The sequence below is a fragment of the Puntigrus tetrazona genome, chromosome 15 (assembly GCF_018831695.1).
Source record: "Puntigrus tetrazona isolate hp1 chromosome 15, ASM1883169v1, whole genome shotgun sequence".
NCBI classification, from domain to species: Eukaryota; Metazoa; Chordata; class Actinopteri; order Cypriniformes; family Cyprinidae; genus Puntigrus; species Puntigrus tetrazona.
In genome coordinates, this window is record NC_056713.1 from 18,901,871 (window position 1) to 18,918,623 (window position 16,753).

The 16,753-nt window shown below is 36.5% G+C and overlaps 1 protein-coding gene across 3 annotated transcripts in view; it reads right to left on the reverse strand.

Annotated features, from left to right (window-relative positions):
* agmo (alkylglycerol monooxygenase) overlaps positions 1–16,753 on the reverse strand; it is a 31,143-nt gene that overhangs the window by 495 nt on the left and 13,895 nt on the right. The window contains exons 4-13 of one of the 3 annotated variants that reach the window (XM_043258951.1): positions 16,535–16,638; positions 16,293–16,388; positions 14,174–14,240; positions 13,863–13,928; positions 13,562–13,641; positions 12,582–12,716; positions 10,363–10,479; positions 8,695–8,777; positions 8,200–8,305; positions 3,281–3,731 (exon numbers count right to left, since the gene is read on the reverse strand). In XM_043258951.1, the coding sequence (XP_043114886.1) occupies positions 3,651–3,731; positions 8,200–8,305; positions 8,695–8,777; positions 10,363–10,479; positions 12,582–12,716; positions 13,562–13,641; positions 13,863–13,928; positions 14,174–14,240; positions 16,293–16,388; positions 16,535–16,638 (935 nt within the window). In that variant the 3' untranslated portion in view covers positions 3,281–3,650. The other 2 variants (XM_043258952.1, XM_043258953.1) reach the window with 2 other exon arrangements.

The following is a 16,753-nucleotide window of genomic DNA, read 5'->3' on the forward strand; positions in this document are numbered from 1 at the left end:
ACTTTTATTTTGTTTCTCTGTTGTCTAACATAAAATTATAAACTTTTGTTTAATCATGAGTCTGGGGATGCAATCAAAACTAGTAGTAAAAAAATAAATCTGCTAAACAAATAAACCACATTTAGAAATTATATATATATATATATATATATATATATATATATATATATATATGTTTTTTATTTTTTTTTATATATATATATATATATATATATATATATATATATATATATATATATATATATATATATATATATATCCTAAATATTTTTATGACTAATCTGAATATTTTTTTTCTGGCTATTTTAGAAAATAAAAAAATTAAAAATTACAAATTGTGCAAATTCATTAATTGTTTTTTGATTTGTTTTATTATTTTTTTGCAGGAGTTATCTAACTGTTATCAGTCAAAAACGTATTTTTGTGGAAATCACGATACATTTTCCATGTTCAAGATCAAAATAACAGCATTTCTTTTAAAAAGAAAACACTTATAACATTATACATGCCTTTCCTATCACTTTTGATCAATTTTATGAACCCTCACTGAATAAAAATCTCTATTACAATGTAAGAATAAAATGTCAGTAAAATGTCTTTAAGTGGTAAAATGCCTCATCACACACTTTGTCTAGGGCTCTTGGATGCTAAGCATGGGCTAGCTGGTTCATTCATTTAGTTTACACCCTTACACCGACTTGTGATGTGACGTGTCGGCTTTTCCAAGCATTCTGCATCCCTTCTATTCACCTGAGCAACTCCAACCACATCTGTAATAACTGAAACACACCACTCTCTAAAACATTCCTCAAAATATCTTCTTTTGTACTCCACAGAAAAAAGTAAGAAAGTCAAACACATTTGGAAACAACACGAGGACGAGTAAACGACGGCTGAATGTTCCTTTTTGCGCGGCCGATCCCTTTAAGTTAACCAGTACGACATCTGAATGCGCTGCATGTGCATCACTTTTCAATAAATAGCAGTTTGGAAGCCATTAGCAAAGGCAAATTACTGCCAACTGTAAACATGTCTAGTTGGAAAATGCAACCCAAACGCCACATATTTTATAAACAATCTTGTTACGGGGCTAAATGAGGCCACAAATCCCATAATGCTGTATGTTTTAGCGTGGTCAACATCCCGTGGAAGGGTTTCATTCCAGGCTAGGAGACATAAAGGATGGACCCGTTTCTTTCTAGTTCTGCCAGTTGGTGCGAGCAGCGTAATGCTATAATCTGAACATGAGTCATTTGGGTCTTTTCTGGCAGCGGAGCACCGCATTTGCGAGGCTAACAGGACCCATCTGCCATTTCGATGAGGACGCGGGCCTGCTATTTTCACCACATTATACATTTTACCTAATCAAGCCTCTGAAAATCGTTTCCAGCGGATTGCATTGTGTACTTGTAACGCGGATCTTACAGTCGGCGCTTAATAGCATAATAGGCCGACAGAATATCTGTGCGAAAGAGGTTCGGGTCACTGCTAATGTGAGTTATCCTCACATCACTGAGCTTTTAGCTCAAACTCAATGCGCAGGCATGCGACTAACAGTCGGTGATGTCAGGAAAGAGATTTGTGCCAAACCGAGCTGTCATGTAAATATAGAGCTGCGCTAGTTTATATAAACAATACCATAACTGAGTACACACACGTTACAACTCCGAAGTCTTTGAACGGAATAACCAATCCCATGTAAGGAGCATTTCTGAAATGTCAATGGGGGCCGTCTTCCTTGAGGAGCTTCCCGTTCACCGCGCACATTAACACTGAATGTCATTCGCTCACAAATTAGCAAAAAGCTTTACGCCTTTAAGATACATGATATATAGGATACATCGTTAATACTTTTGTCGTGGTGCTCGTTAATGACCGAGCCAGAAGAGAAGAGGTCGTTAAAGGGTTAATCCATCTCAGAATTGAAAAATGTGTCATTAAATCACTTACCCCGGTGTTGTTTCAAATCTGGTCGCCTTCAGAACACTAATGTATTTCGGATGAAAACCTGGAGGCTTTTGGCTAATTGAAGTCAATTGCAGGCCCAGAAAAGTATGAAAGACTACGTCAGAGTAGTCCACCTGCTTTCGATGGTTCAATATGAATGTTATGAAGCAAAGAGAATACGTTTTGTATGCAAAGAAAATAACGACTTTATTGAACAATTCGTCTCCTCTGTGTCTCGCGGTCTACGGTGAAGAGGAGAGACACAGAGGAGACGAATTGTTTAATAAACTCAGTATTTTTATTTATTTTTACTCAAATCCTTCTCAGAAAAGTAGAAGCTTCATATCATATTCCTTTTGTCCATATTACCTATATTAGATGCAAACTGCCTATATATATATATATATATATATATATATATATATATATATATATATATATATATATATATATATATATATATATAACAGTCTTACATGTGCTACATAATCAAAATGAAGAAAACCAGTTTGGATGTTTTCACCTTGAAAAAAAGTGCCAATATTCTGCAGATTCTGATAACCTAATGAATAATAGTATTAAAAAAACATTAAATTCAGACACACCTCCAGGGATCTGTTAGCAAGGCATTTAACAAATTTGTCATTAATTATTTACACCACTTAGGCACACCACCTTGCGCTATTCCAGGTGTGAAATGCAGATGTTATGAAACTGAAATAGTGACAGCATATCATATAATGTCAGAAATGTGCCGTTGTAAATCACATACACATGCTTTGACAAAGAAAACATAAAATTAAATATAGTTTTATACTTGAATGTTCTTATTCTGTGGGGAGGCAGGTTGTTGTGCATTATTTGTCTTGCTGACTTATTCTTTTAAATATACCAAGGTCCTTTATGATGAACTAATCAAACCAGTCGGCTCATATGAGAGCGGTAGTGTAATAGCTCTCCAGTGAAACCAGCCCTGACAAGCATTGAAATGATCAATAAACACAGAAATGAAATGGGACACAGTTTTAGGGGTCCTGCTAGCACCACCTGGTGTTAACTTGTACAATCACATGAAATCACTACCAGTCTTTTTTGGTTTATCCAGTTTTACTAAATTAGTACTCACACACACACACACACACACGCTTTGTGTATGTAATTGTAACAGAAATTATCCTACAGCTATACATACACACACTATATATATAGCTGTGGGATAATGTCTGTTACAATTACATACACAAAGCATGTCTGTCTGTAAGAATTTAGGTATTTTCTGTACATTATGACAAATTGGTGTATAATTTGACAAAATTATTCTTAATACATTAGATGTTGTAATTGTTTTATTTGATACATTTCACATAATAGTATGCATGCAGATAAAGCTCCAGTTAGTAGGTACCTTTTGTATTTAATGTACCACATGCACTGATTATGATTGAGAACTTAGCTTTAAGCTGGCTATTAAAGGTATGAATCATGTCTTACAGTATCTTATTTCATGAAATTTTCGATGCCAAACTAAAACCAGTGTGAAAAGTGCATGCGAGCAGCAGTTTTGTGGTAAAGTTAAAAGGACAAATCAATCTCACAGTTAAATGTATGGAAGATGTCACTGATGCAGGACACTGAATCGTAAACGGTTTGTGTGTAACGCGTGACTATGAGGTGGTTTGCTGTTGGTGTCAGTTGACTCTTATCTAGTTTTGTTTCTTCATCCTGTTGAATCTCTGGTTCACACACTGTAGACTCCAGTAGACTACAGAGATTAAGACAAAGGCCTGCAGAAAACAGCAAGATATTTACATTTAAAGGTTCATTTTAAAAGGCTAATTCCAGATTATAAACATTAATTACTAAATGTCTTAATTTTTCTTAGTCACGTATTTAGCTATGCACATGATTTTATTTTTTTTGTATTTATCATATTTAAAATTTCCATTTGTACATTTAAAAGCAAATTATGATTGTTTATTTGGAAAGTTATAAATCACAGATTGCATGCAAACATTTAAATATATGAGAATATAACAACAAATGTATTTTAAGGTTTTATTGAAACTGTGCACTATTTAAGTTTATGTTTAGAAGTCAAAACTTTATTTGAAGTGATTAATTGTGAGAAACCTAAATGTCACGTACCAGGAGAATATACTACAAAAAAAAAAAAAGAATTAAAGCCAATAGGTCAAGCATGTGGCCAAAGAATCTCCCATGATGCATTTGGAGTGGGGGGTTCACAGAAGCCACTGTGGAAAGAGGCCAAAAGTGACATTCTTCCAAAAAGCTGTAACCTTAACTGCCCCTCCTTCCTTGCGTTCTAGACCATAAACTGCATCCGAGCTCTAAACAGAGTCCAAAATCATATTCTATCTATCAGAACTACCTCTCCAATGGGAAATAACCAGAGTTTCCTCAGGAGCAGCGCAGCTGTTTCCCTCTGAGAGAAGAGAGACAGAGAGAGCGAGAGACGAACGAAAGGAAAAGGCATGGCCTGTGCTTCCTGACCTCAAGCTACCTGAACCACCCTTCAAATGCAGCGCAGCTTTTCAATGCATGTCCTTTACTCGCATTTAAATCATTACTAATCAAATTCTCCTAAAATGATGCGATTGTTAGTTGCGCAACCCACAATTTTATCCGCATTGTGTTTAGTTGTGCTTCTGAAATCAAATACTTACAATACTTACAATAGGTTTTCTTTGGGGGATTATATGCATAATGCCTGTGTATTCGTGTTTGCATGAAACGGGAAAAAGAGGATACAAGGAGATACCGATATTACGAAAGACAGCGCAAATGCTTTTGAGACACTACCTCATTGTATACTTTCATTCAGAGCTGTACTGCCTTAAGAGCTTCGGGAAACCTCACAAATCAGAGAATGCAACCTTAAATGACAAACTGGCAGATATTTCAATCAATCTGAGAGGCTTTTTCCTCTCAGATTTTCCTCTGCAGGCGTATTTTAAGTGAAAAAACACATGAGATGTGTACATTTTGATATAGTATTTTTCCCTTCTTTTTACTGCTCTTGCTGTCTCGGATGACTACTTGTGTCTGTCCTTCTGTCTCCCTCGGTTTTTTCTCTTTTACACGCATAAAAGGGATAGGAATCAGTACAAAGATTCATGCAGAGTTGCAGAAACTAGCAGCACACATTCACACTTGGGTTTAATAAGCAAAGAGTCGAGTCTCCGGGGGCAGTTGCAGTTTTGGGTCAAAAGCAAAAAGCAGGATTAAATCTCTGCTGTCACCTCAGTGACGTATGACTTTTTCATCCTAAATACATGGTGTTAATGCTTGCTGTCTCTTAGTTTTACAGGGCAAAATGTCACGTTTTGCACAAAATATTAAACAGCACAAGCATTTATAACGATGGGAAATGTCTCTTAATCACTATCGCTGTATCTTAAGCATTAAATTAGAATATTAGAATCATTTCTGAAGGATAACTGAAGTAATGATGCTACAAAAAAAAAAACAGCTTTGCGCCACAGGAATAAATTACATATTGAAAGATTTTCAATAACAAACAGTAATTACAACTGCAATAATATTTTACTTTTTTTAAACGCCTGTTTGTGAAAACTTTATGCAAAAAAGAGCTTGTGACCCTTTGTCTCACAATTCTGACTTTTTCCCCAGAATTGTGTTATATAATCTCACAATTGTGAACTTTTTCAGAACTGCAAGATTGTATCTCAATTATATTTTTAGATTGTTTTAGATTTTTTTTAACTTGCAATTACGAGTTTATATGATGCAATTCTGATTAGTCAGAATTTTGAGATAAAAACTTTTTTTCTGTGGTTGAAATGAGATTCCATAATTTTTACTGTATTTTTGATCAAATATATGCCACCTTGGTGAAAATACCACTGAATCTCTCACCGTGAACTACTATATAGAAAACCTTGGCTTATCACACACACACACACAAAAACGCAGTTAAACAGTTCAAGCACTGACTCTGAGCTGAGGTGGCAGTGGTGACCCATTACTGAAACCCCCTACTGCTTTTGGCAGTCAAACGAGCACCAATTCTCTGAAAAGAAGCTGAGAGACTGAAGCCTGGTTCGGCCTGGCTCCGAGCGCTTTGATGCCGGGGTGAAGGGCGTCGTGGCAGCCTCGTGTGACTCTCACCGGTCTTTCTGTAAATCAGTTCAATGGGATTCCTGAGACAAGGCCCAAGATGGATGGGTCTCCTGGGGCCTGTAAAGAACGTTCAGTTCACCATGGCAGCCTGCTTAGCAACCTGAAGCCACTGAAAGCTCCAGAATATATTAGCATTAGGCTACTTAAATCATTCGTAAATCAGTTACTTATTATGCCATTGTAAAATCAAAATACAAATTTAGAGAGATATTTCCTACTGGATGAATTATTAAAAAATGCAAAAGCTGTATATTCACTTCCATAAAAATTTTTGGGGCTAGTAAGGTTTATTTTAGAGAAAGGATTTATATAAATATTATACAGCACCTGTATTTCAAATAAATGCTGTTATTTAAAGTGCCCCTATTTTTATTATGGGTTATGAAAGGCTCATATTTTGTTTTGGGGAGTCCCAAACAATGGGCTGTCAAGCATGCAAGGTCAAAAATACTTTCATTTCCTTCTAATATTAACTGATTTTTATGTTATTTGTTCAAGGACTCCCAAACGATTCGCTCAAGGAAACATTTTTCCAAACCCCTCCAGTGATTGTTCGATTTCATTTAAAGCGGTGTTTGTAAGCTTTTAACGTTCAAAAAGCAGGCACCTAGTGGCAAAGAATGACTCTGCATTTTCATTCAGATCAACACAAAAAGACCAACAAGTAGGCGGGCAATATGCTAATATTTCATGCTTTCACGGCTTGGGATGATTTTTAAAAATGCCTCATTTCAATGATTCAGAGTCGACTCTTTCTTTTGAGAGACAATAACTTTATAGACTGTGCACTTTCTGATTTAAAACTTTGCAGGATGTTTTCATTCACTTAGAGCTGTGCTACGCACTGCATGAAAAAACATATCCCAAACAATCCACAAACCCTAAATCGATGGTGATACCCGAGAATCAAAAGTGTCCAATCACCTGAACTACTTGCTAATACTCTTCTTATCAGTCTAATTCAGGCTCCTCTCCTGTGGCGTGCTGGAGGGTGTCAGGTGCTATGAAAAGATAAGCCAGCGATGCTGCTGACTGCAGCTTTTGTGTGAGGCTGATCTTAATAATATTATTTTAACCTTTTCCTTCAAAAAAAAAGTGGGGTGGGTCTTTGCAGCAGAACAATTTTTGTTTCGCTCTTGAGAAATGAGGAGGACAAATATTAGCTCTGATGGGTGGAAAAACACCGAATGGAAAAAACACAGGCAGAAATGGAAAAAAAACCATCCACTAGCTGAAATAAACAAAAGCTGGGATGAGTGTGGAACTGACAGGGCAATTTTTAGCGAATGATAATGTTTCTGAAGGGTTTCTGAATGGCACTGCTGCAAATAGACCAGTCTAAAGGAAAGTTACAGGGAAAGGGAAACTCTTTCCTTGGCCTATTACAACCGAAACGCATTAAATCAGGAGGAGTCCGTGGGTACAGTTCACACAAAAATATGACGCTCTTCAGCACCTGAGCTCACAGATGCAGGCTCACAAAGTAAAACGAGCAATTGAGCTCTTGTGTAAATCTAATCAGTCTTTCGCGGCGAGCCGCAGACGTGTTTAATTGATTCCAGAAACGTTGCCTTTGCGTAAAGCTGGGATGGTGAGAAGAGGAGAGCTGGAGGGAGGGATGGAGGGTCATGAAGAGAGAGGTGGCGCGCTAATGAAAGGTCAGCTGAGATGCACGGCCCACGCTGCAAGTGCCAGAAACACACACTGCAATTTTATGGTCAATTGGGCCATGCATCTGGAGTCATACATCACTGAGGCATGTAGAGAGACCCAGCGCCAGATCCCGAAGAGCACACACACACACACAAGCTCACGAACACGCATACATTAAAGAAGACGTTAAAACGTATACATAAGTCTGACAGCACTAGTGGAAGTAACACTATTTCTACCATTTAAGCATCAAATTTGTGAAAAGTAAAGCTTCATTGAAAAATATGTGCAGAATTTGAGCAGCATGAACTCCACAAGCTAGTGTAAGACCTGATGATCGTGTTTTTCAGCATCTTTTGAGAATGATCCAAAGAGAAGCTTAAATGGAAGCTGGACATAGAGACTTATGGTAATGATGTATGTGTCAATCAAACTTACTTCAATCGGAAAAGCCAACAGAGGCATCAGAGGCTTAATGTAACCAAACCGTTGAAGAGCCATTATCAAAACACATCTCAGCATCTCCATTTCAGCTGCATTAGCCCTAATAGAAGGGAACAACAACATTTTATTTTTCTTATTTATATATTTTATGATTGTACAATGCTTTTTAGCACACAGTACATTAACATAATGTCCATATACTGCGTATATACAGTAAAACCATTTTTGAAAGCCAGTCTACTGGGAAAAATAATGAGTTACCTTAAGCACAAATCAAATGGAATGCAATGAAATAAAATAAAATTTGCAAGTGCAAGTATACATATACTTTCATTAAAAGGGTTAGCTTGCCCAAAAATGTTACTGTTGTGATTAAAAAAAAAAAAAATTATATATATAGATATATATATATATATATATATATATATATATATATATATATATATATATATATATAAAAAAAGACACAACAGAAGATAGGAGCTGTACCTCTGATCGATCAGGAAGCCCAGAGAGGTTAGAGAAAGTAATACGTAGGCAGTCAAAAAAAGTACAGTCATCTCAGAAAGTATCTGCAGGTGAAAGATGAGTAATAAAATAATATAGTTACAGACATAGATAGATAGATCCTGTATTTTACTGCACAGACGTGAATTTAATTTTCCTTCAGCCTAAGGTTTATTCCTTACAATTTTTGGTGTGAAAAAGCTATAAATAGAACTTCTTATATAAAGAACAAACTGATTTTGTACTGTGGGGGAACAACAAATTATGCAGGGATTTTAAAAACCTTATATTGTCTTACTCAATATCAATAACTCCAACTCAAATAACTTTGCAAGCAACACAGCTGAATTAAAGTGACCTAACAAATTTAGAAGTCGGGACAGTTGAGTAATACTATCTCGACGGTCCAAGAACTCAAGGCCAACCGTTAGGGAAGTATCATCTATGACTGAATTGGCACACCTCTATGGCTGGATTTACACTGAAATCATAATATGGTGATAATTTGCTGCTAATACAAGGAATGATGTTAATGAGGTTTTCTTGACCTTGACCATCATACTCAGCAGTGGTTAAGTCAGGTGACTGACCTCATAACGTCTTTGATATGACACCAGCAAACAATTACAGACTTTTTCCCATGTGTCACCAGATAGAATCCAGATCCCAGACCTCAGCCCTGAAGCACTGGCTCATTTTTCGACAATTAACAAAAAGGGGGAAAAAATCTATTTTGATTGGTTAATTTTTAAAGCCTTTTCATATCTAGTTTCAAAAATAACAGACCAAGAGGGCAAAGTGAGGGGAAAGGGGGGAAAACCATCTTCCGAAATTTGCATTGAGGTCACTGCACAGACCTTCCATAATGATCAGTTAGTCAGACATCCAGCAGCCCTGTATGGAGGATGACAATTAAAAAAAAAATGACAAAAACTTAAGCTTTTGGAGTGCATCTTCAGTAGCATCAATCGTCAATGGAACTAGACAACGAGGTATAAATACACTTCTTGCATTATTTATTGCGAAGCCTCAAGGCCTCGGTTTGTTATTTTTTTTGGACAATGTGACTGATGCAAAAGGAAGGTTTCCAGGGGCTGGGAAATTTGTGTTGGTTGCTGGACCACCAGCCGGCTGTTTTATTGGCTGGTGGAGCTAAGGAAAGGGATCCAAGGGACACTTCTCCAACTAAGAGAGCACCGCAGAGGTAGGAATCACAGGAAAACAGGCCGTTTCAATGCAGCGGGGAGGCTGGGTGGGGTCATGCTTTCTGGCTAACCAAAAATATGCCTGGGGGAACGTGGACTTCCAAGGATAACGGACAAGGGCAACTGAACATCTCTGTTTTTAAAAGGGGGGGTTGAAAAATAATAGACAAAGATTACTTCAAAGTATTCTGTCCGTACTCAGCTAGTAAAATGCTTTATTATTAGAGGAACATTTAGGATAATGAGAGAGAGATCGAGGCTGATAACAGACATTGCGAGGTAGCGTTAACCACACAGCAAATTAAAAGCTTTCAAGGCTCCTGTAGATGACAATGAAAGATGGCATTCAGATGATAGCTTTGACATTTCAGTGGGGCACATTTCTGGGAAAATCAGATGTCGATTTTAACGGTGAAAGTACAAAAAAGCAGGAAAAAGTACTTACCGTTTGATCCATTAATAAGTTGTTATATACATCCAGCAAAAGAAGGAACTGTACAAGCACATAGGCTTGCATCAGAGGGGACCATGCTGGATTGTGAGGCATTTCTTCTCCTGTAATCTGATTGGAGAATGAACAAAGTTTTGTGAAGGAAAAAAAAAAAAAAAAAAAAAAAAATCAGCACTTTTTTTCACCATACATATACTTATCTTTGCTACCACTTATTTATTAGCGCTATTATCTGTTATGTTGTGGGCACACAAAAAGCTCAGCAAATATTGTGTTTTTGGAGAAGTATAGTAATTTCTGCACCATTCAAGCACAATTTTTTTTTGTTGCCCCGGTGCAAATTTACTTCTTTGCATTTACTTTCTGTGTAATCTACTCGCACAAATAATTGCATATACTTTAGGTGTGCACACACCATCAATACAAGATTGTTTTTGTTCAAAGTGTGTTGTACGAATGCTTTTAAGACTATACAGCAGATTATATTATTAAATATATACATTTTGCTAGTTAGTTGTCTCAAGGTCAGCTTGGTTAGAGCTAGCAGACCACCTTCGACCAACAAAAAACAGCCGATATTCATACAAAACCTCTCGCCAAAATTCTCGCTATTTCAAGTTGGTTAATTAGCACCATTAATTGGAGGTCTAGGTTGTTGATGTAGGCCTAGACCTGGTACAGTAGGCATAAGGTCTATTGGTTAAATATAGTAGATAAAGCAGCTACTTTGTTTGAACCAGCTTGACCTTGTGTGTGTGTAATATATATATATATATATATATATATATATATATATATATATATATATATATATATATATATATATATATTTATTTATAAATCACACACATCGCTAGTTGGCCAATCCAATACTTCCACATTAAATACAGTACATAAGAAAATTGCATCACTGTTTGGATCCTGACCTAAAATAACTCTGCTTCGTACATCAGTGTTTTTGGACATGAATCATTGAGAACTTAATCACTGTTGATTTCCTACGAATTCCTGAGGCTGTATCAGCTGCAGACACGTGTGGGTTTTCTTCACACCACCGCCGCAGTGTGTTCTGCTTTCCCTCAGAAATCAACACATCCGAGCCGGCCTCCTTCGCTCCTACTCTCCTCCACTCCACAGGAGAAACAACAGGCACACCCCGGTCTGCATCACCGAGGGCCTTTCAAGATATTTCTGTCAAATTCCTGCTCTCTCCACATGTTTAGGATCACCAGGGCCCACTTTGAGGTGGCTTTAATTGTAACATGGTTGAGAGCGACAGAAAGAGAGGGAGAGACAGGGCTCCTCGGAGTGTGAAGCTGCGTCTGTTAGTATGTGGCACAGTCAGACGTGTTTCAAAGCAAACCGCCGCTCTCCTGATGAGAAGACTTCAAAACCTTGTCGCAGGCCTGCTGTTTGATCGGGCCCAAAAAAAGCTTGCCTTTTTAAAGACGAGTGAAAATGAGCCTATTGTGCTTCAGCCCACAAAGGCGGTTAAGATTCATTTGGCAACGGCGCACACTTGTAAAGCCTGTCTGAAACGTGACTCTGTTTTTATGTGAGAACTCGGGGAGTCGTTTGAGAGACCTTTTTTCCTGTTACAGAAACAGCAGGTAGTAAACGACAAGTAAGGTGAGGAACAAAAGAGTTTCATATTTAAAGGTGAACGTGAAAATTTCTGCACCACTAGCAGATATGAAACTGATCAAATAATTTCCAACTAGTTTTCCTAAACACATACTCCACTTACCATTGGTCAGACAGAGTCCTGCTCCTAAAATATTGTTTTGGTGCATTTTGAAGACATTTTGAAAAATTTTGCACATATTGGAAAATAGTTTTTTTTACCACTTACTAATAAACTTTTTAATAAATGTCTTATTAAAAATATTTTAAACCACTGTTAAAAGATTTTAATATTTTTGAAAGAAGTTTTTTTTATTCTCACCAGGACTACATTAATTGAAAATAACAGTTTGAATGTTTTAAAATATTATTTATTTCTGTGATGGGGAGGGCACAAAAATATTTGTTATGACTATCAACGCTGAAAAATTATTATTTTTTTTATGAATATAAAAGAAAAAATTTATTTATAAATTTTAACAGTTTATAAAAAAACAGTTCATTTTGGAACAGCATGCAGACTACTGTTTTATCAGAATAAGTCACATCTTGAAAAAAAAAAAAAAAAAAAAAAAAAAAAGGTTTCCCACCTGTGGTATATCAGCAATGTCTCCCAATCTGGGTTTTCCTGGAGTCCAGCCTGGCCCTTTAAAAATGACGGACAGCTTATTTGAAATTCCTTCTGCTTCCCAGAACCTCTGCCATAGGTACGGGTAATAAAGGAACTTTAGAGAGGAAAGAAAAGAAGAATGAGGCCATAAACTATAAATGGCACATGCATCCTTAATATTAAGTGACCTCTTTAATGCTGCATTACCTAAAAACTCTTCACTAAACTATGACAAAGAATTACTACCCCTTTGATTTATATTTTATACATTTTTCTGACTTTCCATCTCACTTATTTTTTTGAAATCACAGTTTATATTTCACCATAAGATAAACATTATTCTTTTCATTTCATTCATCGCCATCTCGTCCTCGTATCTAAATGCTTTTTGTCACACGCATCAGATCGCTCTTACTCCAGACTGCCACAGGAGAGCACAGAAAAAATAATCAAACACAACCTCCATTTGGTTTTGCAGGACTCTTTCACCTCTCCTGAGCAGCGTGTTTAAAGTGGAGTAATAATGTTATGGTTACAGCATGGCTTTTCCACTAGCATGGTAATGTGAGGAGAAGCTTGGCTCCCATTGCCTTTGGTCGGATATTTACATCTCTAAAATTAGGTCGGTCTGATACACTAGAACCCATTATGTGAAACCCAATTCATCTCCAGTGTTGATATTTTCACTAGTCAAAGGTCTTGGTAGAATGTGGAGGCAAATTAATCCAAACATTTTGCGTATGAATGACGTAAAGTTTGCTTACGTAGTGTGATCACTGAGCCCATGTTACAATAATAATAGTAAAAATGTAAATTATGCAAAACTTGAAAAAAGGATTTTACTTTGAAAAAAAAGTATTTTACAAAAAATTACTGTAAGATTACCATTAATATGTAAATAAATGACAATAAATAAATTCATTATTCAATTAAAAATAAATATATCTTTATTAGACTAACCTCAACAGTCCAGATTTCAAATGTGCTGATTGGGTGTGTGAGCCCATAGACAACTTTATCACTTTCAGGAGCAAAAGTACCTATGATGGGAAAGAGCAGAGAACACCACGTTTTCAAAATGACTTCCGTGTGTTTATACATCAGAATTTACAAAAAAAGTTCATTACAGATCATTTGTTGATCTCCAGACGGTACAAATATGACATTAAGTAATAGGGAGAGAGAGTTTATTGGACTTATGTGCTGCAAGATCTAATTTCTATTCATTTGCAAAACAACTATTATCTGACATTTTACTTACCAAACATCCTGTCCCATATGATCAGAATTCCTGCATAATTCTTATCGATGCAATATGGATTTCGCCCTGTGAATGCATGGTCAAATGTCACTGATTCACTGGTCATTACGGAATCTCTGTTAACAGGTGTACAATGTTTTCCTTAGATGAAGAGTATAGCCGGTATTAACAGCGTTACTTAAGTCACAAGATAAGATCTCAGTGACATACATGCTTAGCTTTTGGCCCACAGTGATAAACCGAGCAATATCAAAGCTCTATGGGAACAGTGCAGTGCAGTGCAATTTACAGTCAAAGGTAATAATGCTTACCATGATGAACTCTGTGGTGGCTGGGAGTATTTAGGATAAACTCTAGAGGTCCAAGATCTTTGACCAGCTATTGACAGAAACACAAGGTTACAGATTATGCATTCTTACAAAACCTTCAAAAAGGATGTGAATGTGACTTGTGTGATATAGTCCAAATCAGTAACACTTTATTTTGATGGCCAACAATGAAGTCTATTAACAATAAGTAACTTTATGCCCCTACAAGTCAACTAACTCTCATTAGATTATTAGTGCACTTTCTAAATAACATCTGCTAAATCTTTACTGTGATGGTCTCCCAAAAGACATTCTACTGACTGTAAGTAACTTTGCAAATACACGTCGACTTATTCTACAGTCTAATGACAATTAGTAGAAATGTAGTTACAACTTCATTTATAGTGTTAAAGGGACCATCAAAATAAAGTGAAACCACCAAGTCTTCTGGAGTTATATGATTATTTTTAAGTAGCGAAATATGACAGTATTCACTGATGATCTAGTTCACAAAACCCATGTGATTGATTCTTTTAGAAATTAGACTGTTCAAATCACATTCGATTATGCATTTGCAATGGTTAACAGCTTACTGAAGGATAAGGTTATCACATTAATAACCTCAATTTGGATCTGTTTTTCACAAAAGCCACTTTTATCATGATTTTATGTCATTTTTCAGCTTGAAAGCTTGCGTGGACAAAATGGCTAGAACATTCCTTATTCTGTGTTCTATAGAAGAAATCATACAGTCATACATGTCCAGAATTACTTTATTGTAAGTAAATGATGACAGTATTTTCATTTTTTGGCGAACTTTAACCTCGCTAATAACTATTTCCTTTCATGCACAAAGGGGCAACTGCAACAGGTCATTCATATATACAGCATGCAAACCACAAACAAAATACCAAAAGATAAATGATCATGGGTTAGCCCATTGTCCTCCTTTGACATTTTTCATATGGACAGGCAGACCGAATCTTAATATTAGTCTTACATACGGCATGTGATTAATTTTCCCTATTGAGTGCCTTGTCTTTATCTTGGCTTCAAACGATGAAGAAATGTGCTCTTCGGGGATTGTGGAACCTTGACTGGTTCAGATGTTCGCAAATGTACTTGGAGACATCATTAATACATGGTGTTTTCTTATCTGATGAGCTCGGTTGAAACTCCGCTAACTACGGAAAGAGAAAGGTGGCCAAATTTCCAGATGGAAAGAACAATATTTATAGATTGGAAGTAACACAAACATTACATTGGATTAGAAGACGCATATAGAAGCCAACGCGCCTGATAACACACACTCATAAATATGCATGCGTGTCACTGCACAAGCTTTACGGTGAGTTAAATACACGCATACACACTCCATGCCTTATTTTACCAGGAAAAAAAAACATCCATTTGAGCTTGATGAGGCATATATCGCAGGTGTTATAGCCGACCATCAGGTTTTTAACTTGAGTGCTTGACTTCTGACGTCTGCAAAATGGGAACAGCTCAGCGTAAGTGAGCGCCATATTTCAGTAGGCCATTATTTTCATGTAATGAGAGATCTGGCAACAGCTGAGTTTTGTCTTAAAAGAAAAGAGCTCCCTCACAATTTAACTCGTGTTCTAATGTTGGATGAGGACTGGGAATTCGACGCCAATAAATTACACGACATCAAAAAAAGCCTATAAAGGGAGCATAAATTATACCCTTCAGAAAACTGGAGACGTGAAGACTGTTTTCACTAATAGAGCTCTACAAGATGGAAGTGATTCCAAATCCATTTCCCAAACGATCCCTGAATGTAAAGCCGATACTGAAGGCCATTTAAATGGCAAATGTAAAGCTTCTGTTTGGAATATTTCATAAAATCTCAAAATCTCATTACTTATGATTGACTGTGGTATTCAGAACCACAGGAAAAATACAAATGGTTAGAGTTTTGAAAATGGCTACACATACTATGAAACTTAAAGGAACCGTTCACCCAAAAATGTTAATTCTGTATCAATAGTGACTCAAAACAGCCTGGTTACAAACATTTTTTTCAAAATATCTTCCTTGTGCTAAACATTTAGTAAACATAAATGTGCAAAACATTTAGTAAAGACAAATCTCACAGTACCTCAGTATGAATCCAAAACTGATAGAGCAGGTTAAACTGTATGTGCACTGCAAAAACTGACGGAGGGACGATCAGCGCCAACGGAAGGTAAAATGCCTGATAAAACACATAAAACATTATCACTTCATAATAGGCCATTAGCTACACTGTTAGAGCTCATTAACTAATAACTGTTACAGGATCTATCGTGCACTGTGCCAAAATTATCACAGATTAATTAGTGAGATGCAGGTACTTCATACCCATGAGGAAAACTGCTGGGTGACAGACTGGCGTAGTGCTGTCGACAGATTGTAGTATTCAGAACTGTGGTGAACCTGATGGGCAGCCCACAGGATGTTTAACTCTGAAAAGACAAAAAGAGAGACAGATACATACAGCTGAATGATACAGTTAAAACAACGTGGAGAATGTGAATTAATAACGAGCAGCAATGAAAGAGACTAATTTACATCTTTTAG